The sequence below is a fragment of the Oncorhynchus gorbuscha genome, linkage group LG21 (assembly GCF_021184085.1).
Source record: "Oncorhynchus gorbuscha isolate QuinsamMale2020 ecotype Even-year linkage group LG21, OgorEven_v1.0, whole genome shotgun sequence".
Taxonomy (NCBI): domain Eukaryota; kingdom Metazoa; phylum Chordata; class Actinopteri; order Salmoniformes; family Salmonidae; genus Oncorhynchus; species Oncorhynchus gorbuscha.
Genome location: NC_060193.1, coordinates 39,695,348 through 39,715,719, shown reverse-complemented (window position 1 = coordinate 39,715,719; position 20,372 = coordinate 39,695,348). Strand labels below are relative to the sequence as shown.

At 41.2% G+C, this 20,372-nt stretch overlaps 1 protein-coding gene across 1 annotated transcript; it reads right to left on the bottom strand.

The window, feature by feature from the left end:
• Window positions 1-1,242: 1,242 nt before the first annotated feature.
• On the bottom strand, window positions 1,243-19,367 carry LOC124008607 (zinc finger CCCH domain-containing protein 15-like). Its single transcript, XM_046320008.1, has 10 exons — window positions 19,174-19,367; window positions 18,481-18,576; window positions 15,693-15,798; window positions 13,318-13,470; window positions 13,108-13,208; window positions 11,342-11,524; window positions 10,867-11,013; window positions 10,630-10,731; window positions 7,218-7,350; window positions 1,243-1,500 (listed from the first exon to the last, which is right to left on the bottom strand). The coding sequence occupies exons 1-10, from the start codon at window positions 19,249-19,251 to the stop codon at window positions 1,328-1,330; spliced, it is 1,272 nt and encodes a 423-aa protein (XP_046175964.1). The 5' UTR covers window positions 19,252-19,367; the 3' UTR covers window positions 1,243-1,327.
• Window positions 19,368-20,372: the final 1,005 nt, after the last annotated feature.

Genomic DNA, 20,372 nt, shown 5'->3' with positions numbered 1-20,372 from the left:
GCAAAATCGGCAGTATCAAATACTTGTTCTCCCCACTGTGTCACTTCAGTATTCCATAGTAATATCTGACAAAAATATCTAAAGACCCTGAAGCAGCAAACTTTGAAAATGAATAGGTGTCATTCTCAAAACTTTTGGCCACGACTGTAGAATCGATGTTTAACTTCTGGTTGAAATTAGCTACAAATACAAAGTTGCCAATGTCTTTCCAATTGTTACAAACAAGCAAAGAATGGAAAAAAAAGAAGATACTTCAAGTGAAAACTGGCTGTAAACGTAACAAAATTAATACTTATGTAAAAGTTTATTGAATAGATTTGCTAAAGTAAAATTATGGAGTCGTGTGTAGACTGAGGTAAAAAAAATAATTTTAGAATAGGACTAACATAACAAAATGTGGAAAAAGTTAAGGGGTCTTGAATACTCATGTTCATTCAACAGAGTTCTATTTCACAAATTGCAGGCTACTGTCTGTAATGGCCTCAATATTTCATGTGTGCAGTGCTAAATCTTGATGTAGTGCATTATAGGGTAAGAATTAGAGTAAGCTACTTTAATATTTGCAGCCATTGGTAAGATCTTTATAGTGACTGATCAATTGTCAATATTGTGGAATAATTATCATGGTAAGGTACATTTTGAATGGAAAGAGCCGATCCGAGAGCAGCGTTAGCCTTTCTTTCGCTCCTATCAGTATCGACACATGCCTCAACGACACACTTAGCAAAGTTCTCTTTGTGTAGTGCTTTGGGAAACCATGTTATTATCGGCCGTTGTAGGAAAGACGCATTGTTAAAAACACTCATAAGCCTAAATTCCATCGCTGTCAGGAAACCAGGCCCAGGATTTATTCCCAGAGGTCTCTACTTCATGGGTCATTATTCTGTAAAACTCAATATATGCAGATTCCAAAAGTGTAAAATAATGAATTGCATGATTATGGAATTGTACTTAATTCAATCAGGTTTTTTTTTACACTAGAACCCACCTCTCCCTTGTACATGCTCGAAAGGAGTTGCACAATCTGTCATGGTATGGTCTAATTATACAAGACAGGAGGATGCTTATACGATAGAACACAACATCAATATACAGGATTCAGGACAGCCAGAAAGAACTGGTGATTTCACATGAACCAGTTTCAAGAACATACAGTTTGAGATGTACCCCCTCTCAAATCCTTTTCACTCTTAGCAATCAGGACCACTGAGGGGGGAAAGAAACTGCAGCAGCAACAAGATGTGAGCATCAGGATGTTTTATTGTGAATCTGTTTTAGTCATCTCTTATTCATAGTCCATGAGGCACTGTTCAACTAGAAGTCATCGTCAGTCATCCAGGTCCAGTGTGTTGAGTTCCTCATCCAGTTCGTCCAGGTCCTCGCCAGTGAAAAGGTTCTCGTCCACAGGCACGGGCCCTGCTTCCTTGTCGTCGAGAGTCTCGTCTTCCCCATCGTGACCATTCTCCTCCACACCTCCACAAGCCCCGTTCAGCTGGTCATCTGCGAGAGGGCGCAAGGCACAGGTTCAGAACATCACATCTGCTCAGTCAAAGGCATCAGATATATACGCAGCATCTGTGCTGTGACCCATGAATGAAATTGCAATGGTAGGTGACGTGTCAAGAGTCATTCAACTTTGTTCAAGGGGCATATGGGATTAGAATGGACATTTTTGGATTTAAAAATAATTTTATATAGCCATTGATTCCTGAAGAATTTAACTTATAAATTCCCCATGAGTTCAGTTAAATTGTCATACCCCATCAGAACCCAAAATATAAGCTTGTTTTACTCCATTGTTTACAATTACATTGCTTACAAACAAAACACTGTATATGCTTAAAGGGGAAATCCTCAGTTGAAACAAAGCATTCTCCCTGCCCATTTCAGCAAAAATATATGGGATGGGGCTGGAAATCACTCAAAATCATAAACAGAGCTATGGATGCAAGGACTGACCATCCATGATATCAAAATGATAGTTTTAAAACTGGGGTTGGCACCGCTTCAAGGACCAGAACAGAAAAATTTAATTGAGTAACAGAATTGGAACCGGGAACAAAAGTGATCCATACTCCGTAACAGAATCGTTATTTTAAAAAGAATGGAAATCAGTTAATAACATTTTACGTTCCAGGCATTTTTTTCTAGCCCTGCAAGCTGAAAATATTTGTCATTGTGTGAACGCAGGGTCCCTGCCCTTCCCCCTCCAAAGTATAGGCTACTGTACTGATGTTAAAACCGTGAGAAGATCGGGAGCTTTTTTATTAGTTAGAAAAGAATGGATGAACTTTTTGAATGCTACTTAAAGATTACTATAGGCCTAGTTATTACATTTCACATTGGATTTATTCATTACAAAAAAAGACGTGTTTTTAATTCTGGTGCCGCTGTACACACACGCTTGTAAGCTAGCTCAAAGGAGAGTCAAAGTTCCTTCATAGAAGCTGCTTCTCCCAGGTATAATTCTGTGGACCTAATTGAGATAATGCATGTCATAACAAGATGCCTAGTGCTTCAAGCCTGCTCTTCAACCCTCTCTTCACTCTCTACCAATCTGTAAAATGTCAGTCATATCTTGTGCCATTTTAACCATGTTTTACGTCGCTTACAAACATAGGAGTAAAACAAGCTTATATTTTGGATTCTGATGGGGTACGACAGCTGAACTTAAGCTCATGAGGCATTTATAAGTACTATTCTTCAGAGGTCAATGGGTACATATCATAAGTCTGAAAGTAGATGTACCAACTACAGATTGTCCCTTAAACTATATTGAGAGTTCACCGGCTTTCGACAGAAACATGTGAATCTCAGATTGCCCCTTTAAAAGGCTGAGGGCCAATTGTATGATAGAAAGAGGTTTAAAGCCATACAGTACTGTGCAAAAGTTTTAGGCAGGTGTGAAAAAGTGGTGTGGTCCTTCTGTAGCTCAGTTGGTAGAGCATGGCGCTTGTAACGCCAGGGTAGTGGGTTCGATCCCCGGGACCACCCATACGTAGTATGTATGCACACATGACTGTAAATCGCTTTGGATAAAAGCGTCTGCTAAATGGCATATATTATTATTATTATATTAAAAATGCTTTAAAGTAAGAATGCTTTCAAAAATAGACATGTTAATAGATTATATATTTATCAATTAACTAAATGCAAAGTGAGTGAACAGAAGAAATATCTTAATCAAATCCATATTAGGTGTGACCACCCCTTCAAAACACCCTACTTCAAAACAGCATCAATTCTTATAGGTACGCTTGCACAAAGTCAGGGATTTTGTAGGCATATAATCAGGTGTATGATTATACAATTATACCAAACAGGTGCTAATGATCATCAATTCAACATGTAGGTTGAAACAGTCATTAACTGAAACAGCTGTGTAGGAGGAATAAAACTGGGTGAGGAACAGCCAAACTCAGCTAACAAGGTGAGGTTGGTGAAGACCGTTCACTGTCAAAAGTCATACACCATGGCAAGACTGAGCACAGCAACAAGACACAAGGTGGTTATACTGCATCAGCAAGGTCCCTCCCAGGCAGAAATGTCTAGGGAGACAGGGACTTCCAGACGTGCTGTCCAAGCTCTTTTGAAGAAGCAAAGATACGGGCAACGTTGAGGACTGTATAGTCGTGGTCAAAATTATTGAGAATGTCACAAATATTAATTTTCACAAAGTCTGCTACCTCATTTTGTATGATGGCAATTTGCATATACTCTAGAATGTTATGAAGAGTTATCAGATGAATTGCAAAGTCCCTCTTTGCCATGCAAATGAACTGAATCCCCAAAACACATTTCCACTGCATTTCAGCCCTGCCACAAAAGGACCAGCTGACATCATGTCAGTGATTCTCTTGTTAACATAGGTGTGAGTGTTGACGAGGACAAGCTTGATATCACTCTGACTCGCTGATTGAGTTCAAACAGACTTGAAGCTTCAAAAGGAGGGTGATGCTTGGAATCATTGTTCTTCCTCAGTCAATCACGGTTACCCGCAAGGAAACACGTGCCGCCATCATTGCTTTGCACAAAAAGGTCTTCACAGGCAAGGATATTGCTACCAGTAAGATTGCACCTAAATCAACCATTTATCGGCTCATCAAGAACTTCAAGGAGAGCGGTTCAACTGCTGAAAATCCAGCAAGCTCCAGGACCGTCTCCTAAAGTTGATTCAGGGTAACCACCAGTACAGAGCTTGCTCAGGAATGGCAGCAGGCAGGTGTGAGTGCATCTGCACGCACAGTGAGGTGAAGATTTTGGAGGATTGCCTGGTGTCAAGAAGGGCAGCAAAGAAGCCACTTCTCTCCAGGAAAAACATCAGGGACAGACTGATATTCTGCCAAAGTTACAGGGATTGGACAGCTGAGGACTGGGGTATTTTTTATAAGTCATTTTCTCTGATGAATCCCCTTTCCGATTGTTTGGGGCATCCGGAAACAAGCTTGTCCGGAGAAGACAAGGTGAGCGCTACCATCAGTCCTGTGTCATGCCAACAGTAAAGCATCCTGAGACCATTCATGTGTGGGGTTGCTTCTCAGCCAAAGATGTGGGCTCACTCACAATTTTACCTAAGAACATGAATAAAGAATGGTACAAACACATCCTCCGAGAGCAACTTCTCCCAACCATCCAGGAACAGTTAGGTGACGAACAATGCCCTTTCCAGCATGATGGAACACCTTGCCATAAGGCAAAAGTGATAACTAAGTGGCTCAGGGAACAAAACATCAATATTTTGGGTCCATGGCCAGGAAACTCCCCAGACCTTAATCTCATTGAGAACTTGTGGTGAAAAGGCGGGTGGACAAACAAAACCCCACAAATTCTGACCAACTCCCAAGCATTGATTATGCAACAATGGGCTGCCATCAGTCAGGATGTGGCCCATAAGTTAATTGACAGCATGCCAGGGCGGATTGCAAAGGTCTTGAAAAACAGTCAACACGGCAAATATTGACTCTTTGCATCAACTTCATGCAATTGTCAATAAAAGCCTTTGACACTTACGAAATGCTTGTAATTATACTTCAGTATTCCATAGTAACATCTGACAAAAATATCTAAAGACACTGAAGCAGCAAACTTTGTGGAAATGAATATGTGTCATTCAAAACTTTTTGCCACGACTGGTAGTGGTCGGCCAAGGAAACTTACTGCAGCAGATGAAAGACACATGCTTACTTCACTTCGCAATCGGAAGATGTCCAGCAGTGGCATCAGCTCAGAACTTGCAGAAAACAGTGGGACCCTGGTACACCCATCTATTGTCCCAAGAAGTCTGGTCAGAAGCGGCCTTCATGAAAGACATGCAGCCTTCACGGAAGACCTGTGGACAAAAAGCCATTCCCTCGACGTGGAAACAAGGCCAAGCGACTCAAATATTCCTGAAAACACAGGAACTGGAGTGCAGAAAAATGGCAGCGGGTGCTCTGGCCTGATGAGTCAAAATTTGAAAGATTTGGCTATAGCTGAAGGCAGGCAGTTCGTTCACCAAAGGGCTGAGGAGCTGTGCATGAATGAGTGTCTGCAGGAAACAGCATGGTGGTTCCTTGCAAGTTTAGGGCTGCATTTCTGCAAATGGAGTAGGGGATTTGGTCAGAATGAACTGGAAGTACAGGCAGATACTTATCCATCATGCAATAACATCAGGGAGGCATCTAATTGGCCCCAAATGTATTCTGCAGCATGACAACAATCCCAAACATACAGTGAAAGAAGAACAAGGAGTCCTGGAAGTGATAGTATGGCCCCCACAGAGCCCTGATATCAACATCATCGAGTGTCTGGGATTACATGGAGAGCGAGAAGCACCCGGAGGCTGCCTAAATCCACAGAAGAACTGTGGTTAGTTCCCCAAGATGTTTGGGCCAACCTACCTGCCGAGTTCCTTAAAAAACTGTGTGCAAGTGAACCTAGAAGAATTGATACTGTTTTTAAGACAAAGGGTGGTCACACCAAATATTAATTTGATGTAGATTTTTCTTCTTTTCACTCACTTTGCATGGTTGAAGATTTCCCTCTAGTGGTGTGGGGGCTGTGCTTTGGCAAAGTGGGTGGGGTTATATCCTTCCTGTTTGGCCCTGTCCGGGGGGTGTCCTCGGATGGGGCCACAGTGTCTCCTGACCCCTCCTGTCTCAGCCTCCAGTATTTATGCTGCAGTAGTTTATGTGTCGGGGGGGCTAGGGTCAGTTTGTTTATCTGGAGTACTTCTCCTGTCCTATTCGGTGTCCTGTGTAAATCTAAGTGTGCGTTCTCTAATTCTCTCCTTCTCTCTTTCTTTCTCTCTCTCGGAGGACCTGAGCCCTAGAACCATGCCCCAGGACTACCTGACATGATGACTCCTTGCTGTCCCCAGTCCACCTGGCCATGCTGCTGCTCCAGTTTCAACTGGCCTGGGCCCTAGGACCATGTCCCAGGACTACCTGACATGAGGACTCCTTGCTGTCCCCAGTCCACCTGGCCATGCTCCTGCTCCAGTTTCAACTGTTCTGCCTTACTATTATTCAACCATGCTGGTCATTTATGAACATTTGAACATCTTGGCCACGTTCTGTTATAATCTCCACCTGGCACAGCCAGAAGAGGACTGGCCACCCCACATATGCTCTCTCTAATTCTCTCTTTCTTTCTCTCTCTCGGAGGACCTGAGCCCTAGGACCGTGCCCCAGGACTACCTGACATGATGGCTCCTTGCTGTCCCCAGTCCATCTGACTGTGCTGCTGCTCCAGTTTCAACTGTTCTGCCTTATTATTATTTGACCATGCTGGTCATTTATGAACATTTGAACATCTTGGTCATGTTCTGTTATAATCTCTACCCGGCACAGCCAGAAGAGGACTGGCCACCCCACATAGCCCGGTTCCTCTCTAGGTTTCTTCCTAGGTTTTGGCCTTTCTAGGGAGTTTTTCCTAGCCACCGTGCTTTTACACCTGCATTGTTTGCTGTTTGGGGTTTTAGGCTGGGTTTCTGTACAGCACTTTGAGATATCAGCTGATGTACGAAGGGCTATATAAATAAATTTGATTTGATTTGATTAATCTATTAACATGTCTATTTTAAAGCATTTTTTCACACCTGCCTAAAACTTTTACGCAGTACTGTACATGTTATGGAAAACATTTGGGATAGAAAGATAAATGCTATAAAAAAAATTGAGATCAAGAATGATGTGGCTTCCATTCATTTTATTGGCAGAATAATTTCAAACACTCACCATTCGTTTCCTTTGTTGGCTTCGATTTGGCTGTGAATCTGTCAACTGCAGCAACAGTTATCCCGGTGTTATCAACTTCCTTTGGAACAAACCTGGCTAGATCAATGTCCTGGAACTCCTGAACATCTTCAACCTGTGGGGAGGTATAACCAGTATCAATTAGGTCGACTGATTAACTTTTTAGGGATAGGGGGCAGCATTTTCACTTTGGATGAATTGCGTACCCATAGTGAACTGCCTCCTACTCTGTCCCAGATGCTAATATATGCATATTATTATTACTATTGGATTGAAAACTCTGAAGTTTCTAAAACTGTTTGAATTATGTCTGTGAGTCTCATATGGCAGGCAAACTTCCAAACAGGAAGTGGAAATTCTGGGGCGGGTTAATTTTCAACTCATCGCTTATTCACATCCCAGTAAGATATGGATCTGTTCGCACTTCCTACACCTTCCACTAGATGTCAACAGTTAGTAGAACGTGGAATGAAGCCTCTAGTGTGATTTGGGGCCGGATGGCAGATATTTGAGGTGGTCTGGCAGAATGCCAGTTCCTGGTCAGGCGCATTTCTCATGATATCGCCATGCGTTCCATTACTCTGTAAACAAAAACTAATGCTCCGGTTGGAACGTTATTGGATATATATGATAACAACATCCTGAAGAATGATTCTCTACTTAATTTGACCAGTTTATTCGACCTGGAATATAACTTTTTGAAGTTTTCGTCCGAGTTTGCCTGGACTGGCACCAGCGTTTGGACATGTGAACTAAACGTGCTAGCAAAAGTAGCTAATTGGACACTAGTAATAGACATTATCGAACAAAACAACGATATATTGCGGAACTAGGATTCCTGGCACTGAATTCTGATGAAATATCAAAGGTAAGCGAATATTTATGATGTAATTTCGTATCTCTGTTGACTCCAACATGGCGGAGAAATGTTGTGTACCTCTGAGCGCCGTCTCAGATTATTGCATGGTATGCTTTATCCGTAAAGTTTTTTTAAATTTTTTATCTGACAGTGGTTGCATAAAGAACTAGTGTATTTTTAATCTTATGTAAAACATGTATCTTTCATCAAAGTTTATGATGAGCATTTCTGTTATATGACGTGGCTCTCTGCAATTACTCCGGATATTTGAGGCATTTCTGAACATGGTGCCAATGTAAACCGAGATTTGTGGATATAAATATGCACATTATCGAACAAAACATAAATGTATTTATGTATGTCTGGCAGACATATCAGTGGGGATGACGGATCACCACCTCAAGCTGAACCTCGGCAAGACGGAGCTGCTCTTCCTCCCGGGGAAGGACTGCCCGTTCCATGATCTCGCCATCACGGTTGACAACTCCATTGTGTCCTCCTCCCAGAGCGCTAAGAACCTTGGCGTGATCCTGGACAACACCCTGTCGTTCTCAACCAACATCAAGGCGGTGGCCCGTTCCTGTAGGTTCATGCTCTACAACATCCGCAGAGTACGACCCTGCCTCACACAGGAAGCGGCGCAGGTCCTAATCCAGGCACTTGTCATCTCCCGTCTGGATTACTGCAACTCGCTGTTGGCTGGGCTCCCTGACTGTGCCATTAAACCCCTTCAACTCATCCAGAACGCCGCAGCCCGTCTGGTGTTCAACCTTCCCAAGTTCTCTCACGTCACCCCGCTCCTCCGTTCTCTCCACTGGCTTCCAGCTGAAGCTCGCATCCGCTACAAGACCATGGTGCTTGCCTACGGAGCTGTGAGGGGAACGGCACCTCAGTACCTCCAGGCTCTGATCAGGCCCTACACCCAAACAAGGGCACTGCGTTCATCCACCTCTGGCCTGCTCGCCTCCCTACCACTGAGGAAGTACAGCTCCCGCTCAGCCCAGTCAAAACTGTTCGCTGCTCTGGCCCCCCAATGGTGGAACAAACTCCCTCACGACGCCAGGACAGCGGAGTCAATCACCACCTTCCGGAGACACCTGAAACCCCACCTCTTTAAGGAATACCTAGGATAGGATAAGTATACCTCTCACCCCCCCCTTTAAGATTTAGATGCACTATTGTAAAGTGACTGTTCCACTCGATGTCATAAGGTGAATGCACCAATTTGTAAGTCGCTCTGGATAAGAGCGTCTGCTAAATGACTTAAATGTAATGTAAATGTATTGTGTAACATGATATCCTATGAGTGTCATCTGATGAAGATTATCAAAGCTTGGGGATTAATTCTCTCTATTTCTGCTTTTGTGACCATCTTTGGCTGGGAAAAATGCCTGTGTGTTTTTTGGAATTTGGTGGTGATCTAACATAATATATATAATATATGCCATTTAGCAGACGCTTTTATCCAAAGCGACTTACAGTCATGTGTGTATACATTCTACGTATGGGTGGTCCCGGGGATCGAACCCACTACCCTGGCGTTACAAGCGCCATGCTCTACCAACTGAGCTACAGAATGTATGTTGTGTTTGCTGTAAAACATTTTAAAAATCGGACACGATGGGTAAATTAACAAGATGTTTATCTTCCATTTGCTGTAACTTGTTCATGTGTGAAAGTTAAATATTTCCCAAAAATATTTGAATATCCTGCGCTGCCTTTTCAGCGGAATGTTGGGGGGGGTAAATTCTTTGTCAGCTCGGGGATTCGATCCTGCAACCTTCAGGTTACTCGTCCAACGCTCTAACCACCTGCCTTACATTGCACTCCACGAGGAGCATGCGTGGCAGGCTGACTAGCTGTTACGCAAGTGCAGCAAGAAGCCAAGGTAAGTTGCTAGCTAGCATTAAACTTATCGTATCAAAAACAATCAATCTTAACATAATCACTAGTTAACTATACATGGTTGATGATATTACTAGTTTATCTAGCGTGTCCTGCGCTGCATATAATCGATGCGGTGCCTGTTAATTTCTCATCGAATCACACCCTACTTCGCCAAACGGGTGATGATTTAACAAGTGCATTCGCAAAAAAAAAACACTGTCGTTGCACCAATGTGTACCTAACCCTAAACATCACTTTCTTCTCCAACACTTTGTTTTTGCATTATTTAAACCAAATTGAACATGTTTTCTTATTTATTTGAGGCTAAATTGATTTTATTGATGTATTATATTAAGTTAAAATAAGTGTTCATTCAGTATTGTTGTAATTGCCATTATTAAAAATAAAATAATGAACTTTAAAAAATTGTCAGATTAATCGGTATTGGCTTTTTTTGGTCCTCCAATAAATGACTATCGGTGTTGATAAATCATCATCGATCGACCTCTAATATCAATGTTATACATATGTATCACTTCATGGTAATGAAATCTGGTGAAGCGCCAACACGTCCTCAAGCTACTTCAATAAAGATTATCAGTATCCTGAGATACATGCCTATTGAAAAATCTGCTTTATCAGGCTTACCTCAAAGTCATCATTGTCCTCAACGTATTTTATGTCATCAGCCTCCTCATCGTCATCATCAGCCAGATCTGGGCAAAACTCAAATACTTGACGGCCGCTAACCTACACAACAACAACAACTTGTATTAGTATTCAAATGTTTTCAACTCATCTGTAAGATGTGATACTGCAATCAAAATATATGATTATTTTGAGCTTTGGCGACATCCTCTGGTAGAAAACTAAATCAAAGCTCACCCCAAAGGACCTGCCAGCTTTGAAATCAGCTTTCTTTTTCTCCATGTCTTGCTCTGCCTTGGCCACTTTTTCTTGCCTTTTCCTCTTTTTCCAGGCCAAGAAGGTCTCCAGAGTTATTCGGGTGACATTTGGTCCAAGGGCAGATCGCTGATAGACAAAGTAATTGTTTGGTAACATTTCATAAACAGTAAAAGCCCACGGAAACTTCACAGGATCTCAATCTCAGCACTGTCATTGAATAAGTCACAAGTTAGATAAAACATTTTTTTTTTTTAAGTATGTTGGTCTCAGAGTGAATGCAAACATTAACAGAGTTAACAGCCAGTTCTGGCATCCATAGCTCTTTATGACTTTCAGAGTGGATAAAGTAGCGAGGCTGCCGATTGAAACAAACATTGGCTTTAAGTGTAATATGGGCCAAATAATAATATCTCAAGTAGGAAGTTGAATTTGTGAAAAAAATGGTCACATCTACCTCATTCTCTATCAACTCTTCCATTGAGATTTCATCTTCCTTTTCATCCTTCTTCTTGTCTTTCTTTAGCACAAACCCAGCAGGCAATGCATGGCGGTACATACAAGTGTCAGCTCCACTAGGACATACCCAAAACCAACCATATTTGTTGTTTTCAATGGCATCAAGGAAATGCTTGCAAACCTACAAGACGACAAAAGCAGAAGTCAGTCTAAAGTCAATGTATCCTAATATACAGTGCATTTGGAAAGTATTTAGACCCCTTGACTTTTCCCACATTGTTACTTTACAGCGTTATTCTAAATTAGATTCAATTGTTTCACCCCCCTCAATCTACACACAATACCCCATAATGACAAATACAAAATTTTAGACATTTTTGCAAATGGTTGGAAAATAAACTGAAATATTACATTTACATAAGTATTAAGACCCCTTACTCAGTACTTTGTTGAAGCACCTTCGGCAGCAATTACAGCCTAGTCCTATTGGGTATGACGCTACTAGCTTGGCACTTCTGAATTTCTCCTATTCTCTGCAGATCATAAAAGCTGTGTCAGGTTGGATGGGGAGCGTCGCTGAAGATATTTTCAGGTCTCTCCAGAGATGTTCGATCGAGTTCAAATCAGGACTCTGCCTGGGCCACTCAAGGACATTCAGAGACGTGTCCTGAAGCCACTCTTCTTGGCTGTGTGCTTAGGGTCGGTGTCCTGTTGGAAGGTGAACCTTCACCCCAGTCTGAAGTCATGCGTGCTCTGGAGCAGGTTTTCATCAAAGATCTCTCTGTACTTTGCTCCGTTCATCTTTCCCTCAATCCTGACTAGTCTCCCAGTCCTTGCCACTGAAAAACATCCTGACAGCATGATACTGCCACCACCACCTCCAGATGTTACACTTGGCATTCAGGCCAAAGAGTTCAAACTCCATCAGACCAGGGAAATTGTGTTTCTCATGGTCCGAGTCATTTAGTGTCTTCTGGCAAACTACAAGCGGGCTTCCATGTGCCTTTTACTGAGGAGTGGCTTCTGCCTGGCCACTCTACAATAAAAGTCCTGATTGGTGGAGTGATGCAGAGATGGTTGTCCTTCTGGAAGGTTGTCCCATCTCCACAGAGGAACTCTGGAGCTCTGTCAGAGAGACCATCAGGTTCTTGGTCACCCTGACCAAGGCCCTTCTCGCCCAATTGCTTAGTTTGGCCCGAGCAGCCAGCTCTAGGAAGAGTCTTGGAGGTTCCAAACTTCTTCCATGTAAGAATGATAGAGGCCGCTGTGTTCTTGGGGACATTCAATGCTGCAGAAATGTTTTGGTACTCTTTCCCAGATCTGTGCCTCGACACAATCCTGTCTCGGAACTCTACGGACAATTAATTCGTCCTCATGGCTTGGTTTTTGCTCCGGCATGCACTGTCAACTGTGGGACCTTATATAGACAGGTGTGTGCCTTTCATGTCCAATCAATATAATTTTTCACAGGTGGACTCCAAGTTGTAGAATCATTTTAAGGATTACCAATGGAAACAGGATGCACCCGAGCTCAATTGAGTCTCACAGCAAGGGGTCTGAATACTTATGTAAAATTGAAAAACCTGTTTTCGCTTTGTTATTTTGGGGTATTGAGTGTAGACTGATTAATTTTTTTACATGTAATCCATTTTAGAATAAGGCTGTAACAAAATGTGTAAAAAGGGAAAGGGTCTGAACATTTTCCGAACACACTGTATAAGTAGTGAAGAATCTTAGCTCTTAGAGGGATGTGCCAAAACATACAATTTGAGTTTTTGAGCTTTGAGCTTTTTTCTTTTCAGCTTCTCCGTGCTTCTGGTTCACAACCTCCTCCAACTTCTTCTCATCCCAATTATCCATGGTGTCTATACAAAACAGGATAAATAGTCAGCTCTACAAAACCCAGCAGAGATATCAGCTTCTTTTTATCAGTTTCTTCACTGCTGACAACACTAATGGTTAGAAGACACCAACCTTTCTCAAGCTCGTCATCTCTCTTGTCAACATACAGGCTCCGTTTTTCACACTTCCTCTCGAGTGTCAAATCGTGGGAGAACTTGCACTTGTCTCCTTTGGTGCATTGGCCTTGCTTGAAGAAGGCACAAAGAACAGACTTTGGGTCCACCCCTGCAGAATTAAGAGGAAAATATAATAAGTACTGAATGTTTCTTCTTGCGCTCATTACCTCAGGGTCTTTCCTGCCACTGTTGCCAGTTAATGTGTAGTTATTCTATTAAATCCACCTAAGAAAAAAATATTCTCTTTTGTTATTGTAACCCAACACAGGGTAACAATATTGGGTAATTATTTAAATTATGTACAGTACAAGTCAAAAGTTTGGGCACCTACTCATTCAAGGGTTTCTTTATGTTTTACTATTTTCTACATTGTAGAATAATAGAAAAGAAATCAAAACTATGAAATAACACATGGAATCATGGGTTAAACAAATCAAATCAGAATATATTTTAGATTCTTCAGAGTAGCCACCCTTTGCCTTCATGACAGCTTTGCACTCTTGGCATTCCCTCAACCAGCTTCACCTGGAATGCTTTTTCAACAGTCTTGAAGGAGTTCCCACATATGCTGAGCACTTGTTGGCTTTTTTCCTTCACTCTGCAGTCCAACTCATCCAAAACCATCTCAATTGGGTTGTGGTTGGGTGATCGTAGAGGCCAGCTCATCTGATGCAGAGCTCCATCAATCTCCTTCTTGGTCAAATAACCCTTAAACAACCTGGAGAGGTGTTGGGTCATTGTCCTGTTGAAAAACAAATGATAGTGGGACTAAGCCCAAACCAGACAGGATATAGCTGCAGAATGCTGTGGTAGCCATGCTGGTTAAGTGTGCCTTGAATTCTAAATAAATCACCTACAGTGTCACCAGCAAAGCACCCGCCACACACTTCACAGTAGGAACCACACACGTGGAAATCATCCGCTCAACTACTCTGCATTGGTTGAAGACAATGCAGTTGGAACCAAGAATCTCACATTTTTACTCATCAGACCAAAGGACAGATTTCCACTGGTCTAATGTCCATTGCTGTGTTTCTTGGCCAAAGCAAGTCTTTTCTTCTTATTGGTGTCCTTTAGTAGTAGTTTATTTACAGCCTCCCCTGAACAGTTGATGTTGAGATGTGTCTGTTACTTGAACTCAAGCATTTATTTGGGCTGCAATTTCTGAGGCTGGTAACTTCAATGAACTTATCCTCTGTAGCAGAGGTAACTCCGGTGCTTCCTTTCCTGTGGCGGTCCTCATGAGAGCCAGTTTCATCATAGCGTTTAATGGTTTTTGCGACCGCACTTGAAAAAACTTTCAAAGTTCTTATTTAAGCTGTTCACACTATAATATGGACTTCGTCTATTACCAAATAGGGCTATCTTCTGTAAACCACCCCTACCATGTCACAACATAACTGATTGGCTCAAAGGCATTAAGGAGAAAATAAATTCCACAAATTAACTTTTACAAAGGAACTGTTAATTGTAATGCATTCCAGGTGACTGCCTCATAAAGGTGATTGAGAAAATGCAAAGAGGGTGCATAGCTGTCATCAGGGCAAAGGGTGGCTACTTCGAAGGATCTAAAATATATTCTGATTTGTTTAACACATTTTTAGTTACTACATGATTCCATGTGTTAATTCATAGTTTTGATATCTTCACTATTATTCTACAACTTACAAACTAGTCAAAATAAATAAAAAAACCTTGAATGAGTAGGTGTGTCCAAACTTGACTGGTACTGTACAACATAAACATTAACATTTATTACAAACTCATTAATTGAAACATGTAATACAATCTGTAAGAACTTCATTAACATAACAGTAAACATCTAATTTGTTAAAGGTGTTACAAATGCTTTTACATGCTAGTGTTAATCTTGTAATTTGATGCATTGCGATAAACCTTTCTTTCGAGACAACTTAGAGGAAACATTGGAAATTGTGTTAATTGAAACTTGATATAACCCTCCTGAGAAAACAATCCACTAATGGAATGAATAATTTAGAATTTTAACATCCGTCATTGCAAATAAGAACTTTAAAATAAAATGTCTTATAGTATCTCCGACACAAAACCACAATGATGCAACTCTATGCACACTTGATGGCTTTTCTGCCTGGTGCATGAAGATGGTCTGAAATTGCTCAGTTTATATCATATTAACTTGTTGCACCTTTGCCCTGTTCTAATTCTTGACAAACAGTAGTGGGTAGTCCACATAGAGCTAATCAGTGATTAAGCCTGACAATGTCCTTTTATATTAAACAGAGCATTTTTCAGAATATATGTACGAGAGGAAACTTTGTAGCTGGATACAGAAGACATTTCCATCCTCACCTTTAGCGACTTTCTGAGCAGCCACCACTGGCTTGAAAAGCTCGTTCAGCTCATCTAACTCTTTCTTCTTGTCACCCTTTCTGTTCTTGTCCCCTTCAGCAGCAACCTAGGAAAACAGGATCTAGTTAGTCACAAGTCCACAACAGGAACCAGGTTTGCCGGCCTCCTGACCTAATAGCAAGCTGTAGCTTATAGCTTAAGCTTACCTCAATTAGCCCGACTAACCGGTGCCTGTATATAGCCTAACTACTGTTGTTTTTCACTCTTTTCACTGTTTTTATTTTTTTATTTCTTTACTTATCTATTGTTCACCTAATACCTATTTTTTACTTACATTTTTTACTGTTGGTTAGGGCCTGTAAATAAACATTTCACTGTAATGTCTACACTTGTTGTATTCGGCACACGTGACAAACTGATTTGATTAGGCCAGCTTTACACACATTTACATTTTTCAGAAGGTGCCTTGTTTTGCCAGAATGTTGAATGAAGTGTCATTTGGACTTACTCTGCCAATTGTCCACTTTGTTGGTCCTATGCCATTGGACATTTTTGACAAAATATCTAAAAATAGCTTAAATAGGAAAGTATACCAGTTTCATTTGAGGACCAGGATGTTGACAACTGTACCATACAGATTGCAAAATAGTTGGGAAGAGATTTTTAATGTACCGATTCCATGGTACAGGGTGTATGAGTTGATACATAAAACAACGCAAGATTCAAGACTTCGTGCTTTTCAGCTAAAATTATTATATAGAATTCTTGCCACCAAAATGTTGAATATTTGGGGCAAGAATTCATCGAAGCGCTGCAGATTTTGTTGTGAGGATACAGAATCAATGGACCATTTATTTTGGTATTGCCCTCAGGCCTGTTTCTGGTCTCAGGTTCAAGAATGGCTGAAAATGCATAGCATTGATCTAAAATTGACCATAGAAATAGTACTGTTAGGAGATCTGGAGATCTCAATTACTAATAAACTAATACTCTTAGTAAAAGTATTTATCTTCAACATGCAATCTGTAGATTCTATTTGATTAGATAGATTGAAATGGTACGTTAAACATCATAGCATAGTTGAAAGATACTTATTTTCCACCAGAATTTGCAAATAAATTCATTAAAAATCCTACAATGTGATTTTCTGGATTTTTTTTCTCCTCATTTTTGTCCGTCATAGTTGAAGTGTACCTATGATGAAAATTACAGGCCTCTCGTCTTTTTAAGTGGGAGAACTTGCACAATTGGTGGCTGACTAAATACTTTTTTGCCCCACTGTATATGTTATTGTTAGCAACTAGAGTGGGAAGTTCACACTCAGAATTAAGATGCTCGATCCAGGCAAAAATTAGGCTAGATGTGTCAATTCAAAGTAAATTAGCGAGAAAACATATATAGATTGATGTTGCCATAAGAACCTGACTTACGTAAATTTCTTCTCTAGTTGGAACAGAGCTATGCCAGAACCTTGGACAGCGCGGAATATGGCTAGGAAAATGTACCTCAATCCAGGGATAGAATATGTCACTGTTCTCCCAAATGATAATTGTTCGATAAGATTGAAATATTGCCAATTTTTTATTAAACTGCCTTTTTCATCAGCCTGATAGGCTAGCAAATGCTATAGCAGTCCATTGAATCCCAAGAAAATGCAACGCTTAGCATTGGGGGGTGTAGTAGCTACCTTAAGTGTTGTAAAATCCAGCGTATTGCTTTAACATTAGCTGTCCACATTCTGGCATAACACACTCTTCCGACTAGCTCTCAAAAACTCGAGGGAGCATTTTGCCTTCTCCTTACAGTTGTCAGCGTCACCCACAACTGGCTCGTGTGACCTACAATCCCGGCTGTTTTGAAGTTTAGAAACGTAAATAATCGTTGCTTGCGATACAGCTTTCGAAAACATTTAGCCCTTAGTGAGAAAGAAGCATTCAAATAAAAAAATCTACTATTACTGAAGCAGTGTTGCACAGATCCATACAGCTGTGGGTGGCTCCATCCGACCTAACTACACCTGAGTTACGCTTACACACAAGTGTTTGGAGCACGCTAGATAGCTAATTAGCACAGGTGGTACTTCTGTGGTTGTGGTCCAAACACTTAAAAGACCCACCCTATCCCCTCAGCCCTCAAATTAAGTGGACACTTCTGATGACATCTCATGAGTATAAACTTACTTGTTCATCCCACAATGATTGTGTTTTCAGCCACCAGTAGCTTGTGGGTTATTTATATGCCCTAGAGTCAATTATGAGCGCACGTCTACTTAAATTGGGCGGCAGGGTAGCCTAGTGGTTAGAGCGTTGGACTAGTAACTGGAAGGTTGGAAAGTTTAAGTGTTTGGACAGAAGCCTCCAATAAGTCTTCAATAAACAAGCGCTGTAGTAACACGGATAAATGGCTGTGTGGGAACACTAACATTAACCATATAAAAAAGTGTGTATTTTTTCGACATTTTGTTTATTTTTCTTTGCTGATGTACACGATATGTTCATTATGTTTCCAAAACAGTACCGCAAGCGATGCGTGTTAATGTTTACAGCAAGCGTCGGGCTCTTAAACCTCTCAGTGACGAGATACTATTGTCAATAGGCGCTAAAGCAATTAAGGTCTATGAACTAGGTACATTCGAACTAGAGAGAAGACGAACAAAGGCCGGGTTATTATGGCTATAGATTGATGTTCTAATGGCAAACATATCTGTAGAAATTACAAGTCAGGCCAGTGTCATTAGGACAATTAATTGAGAAACAATACGACTGTAGGCCTCGCAGCTCAATCTTACCTTACTACCGGGAACTTGCTTGACTTGTTGAGAGACATTCTTGATAAATTTCTGTTGTTTTCCACCCTTTTTGTTCTTCAAACCAAATGTCTTGTCCTACATAGATAAACAAATTGAATATCAGCAATTTAATAAAGGACTTAACGTTAGTTGGCAGGCTACCTAGAAGAAACCTCAACGACAAAATAATGTTTCTGGCGCTAGCTATCGAAGTAGTTATAGTAGCTGACTAACTAGCTAACTTTACCGACAAATATGTGAGATAACTAGCTAGCCAACCTTTCATCTGTGTTACAACTACAGACTAAGCAGTTAATTCAAGCCGTGGACAGACGATCACACAACTTAGCTACACTTAACATTAATTCGAATAAATACGATTGTAACCTTTGCTAGTTACTGTCTGCAGCTAACAAGCTACATCATGCAAGCACAAGGTAGCTACCAGTAGCTACCACGTTCTTAAAAAGGGATTAGCATAAGAACGCTAACGTTCGTTGGGTTGGTACATAGCAAATAACGGTTGGAGAGTGTTCTTTCAACAATACGTGGTATAACTAGCTAGCATCTAACGTTATCTGTCTAACTTACTAGCTTCACAAAATAACATTTGAACGTTACTGTAACTTAGCTTGCTAACTAGCTTAGCATTATCCCACGTAATTTGGATCTCGTGCGCAAAAGGGATTTCACCTCAATGATCTTTTCCTTCTTCTTTTCTTGCGTTTTTTTACTACCTGCGGCAGCTTGAACTGGTTTCTTCGGAGGCATAGTGAATGATGTATCTATATTTTTTGAATTATTCTATTACGATAGCCACCGCTACATGCAGTACTAACAGGCCACTCCGTGACAACTTGTTACCAAGTTGACGCTGAATGATGTCAGTGGTAATTCTTCTTCTTCCTAGGTGTTTTTTGGGGGCGGTTGGCATCCAACATAATGGTGCATTACCGACACCTACTGTGCTGGAGAGTTTTGACCATCGTTTAACGTCCTCGTTCCTCAACTGTTGTCACTCTATACCACAACCACAAAGTTAAAATCGTGGCTACATCGTACAAATTCATGAAATGTACACTAGAGGACAAACAAAAACACGTCTGCACTGCTACGCCAGCTTGGATTGAGGTATCTAGCTTAGATTGTAGGACGGCCGGGGTGTTAAGCATATCCCAATGTATGTCACCTAGCAGTAGAAAATCTTACAATAGATGGGGGGCAATCAATTCACATATGGTGTCCAGGGCACAGCTCGGAGCTGAGGGGGGTCTATAACAAGCGGTAACAGTGAGGGACTTATTTCTGGGGAGATGGATATTTAAAAGTAGAAGCTCGAACTATTTGGGCATGGAACTGGATAGTATGATGAAAGAACTCTGCAGGCTATCTCTACAGTAGATTGCAATTCCGCTGTTTTTAGCAGTTCTGTCTTGACGGAAAATGTAATTGGGGATGGACATTTCCAAATTTTTGGTGGCCTTCCTAAGCCAGGATTCAGACACGGACAGCTAGGACATCAGAGTTGGCGAAGTGTGCTAAAGCAGTGAATAAAGCAAACTTAGGGAGGTGGCTTCTGATGTTAACATGCATGAACCCAAGGCTTTTACGGTTGCAGAAGTCATCTGAGGCATGTTGAGCAGGACTAGGGGCTCTCCAGTAAAATAAAACAATGAGCTCTGCCCTAAACAACAGTATACATATTGACATTAGAGAAAGGCATAAAGTGTTGATTGGGAGAGCTAAGACAACAACGGGTAAATGGCGATGAATGGGCAGAGAGGGTCAGTTCGCTTACACACAGGGCCGGCCTGAGTTCGAGGCTGTGGCCGACAGATAAACAGAATGAAGTACCGTGTTAATGAACAGTATTTCATTTTTTGTGTGCTATT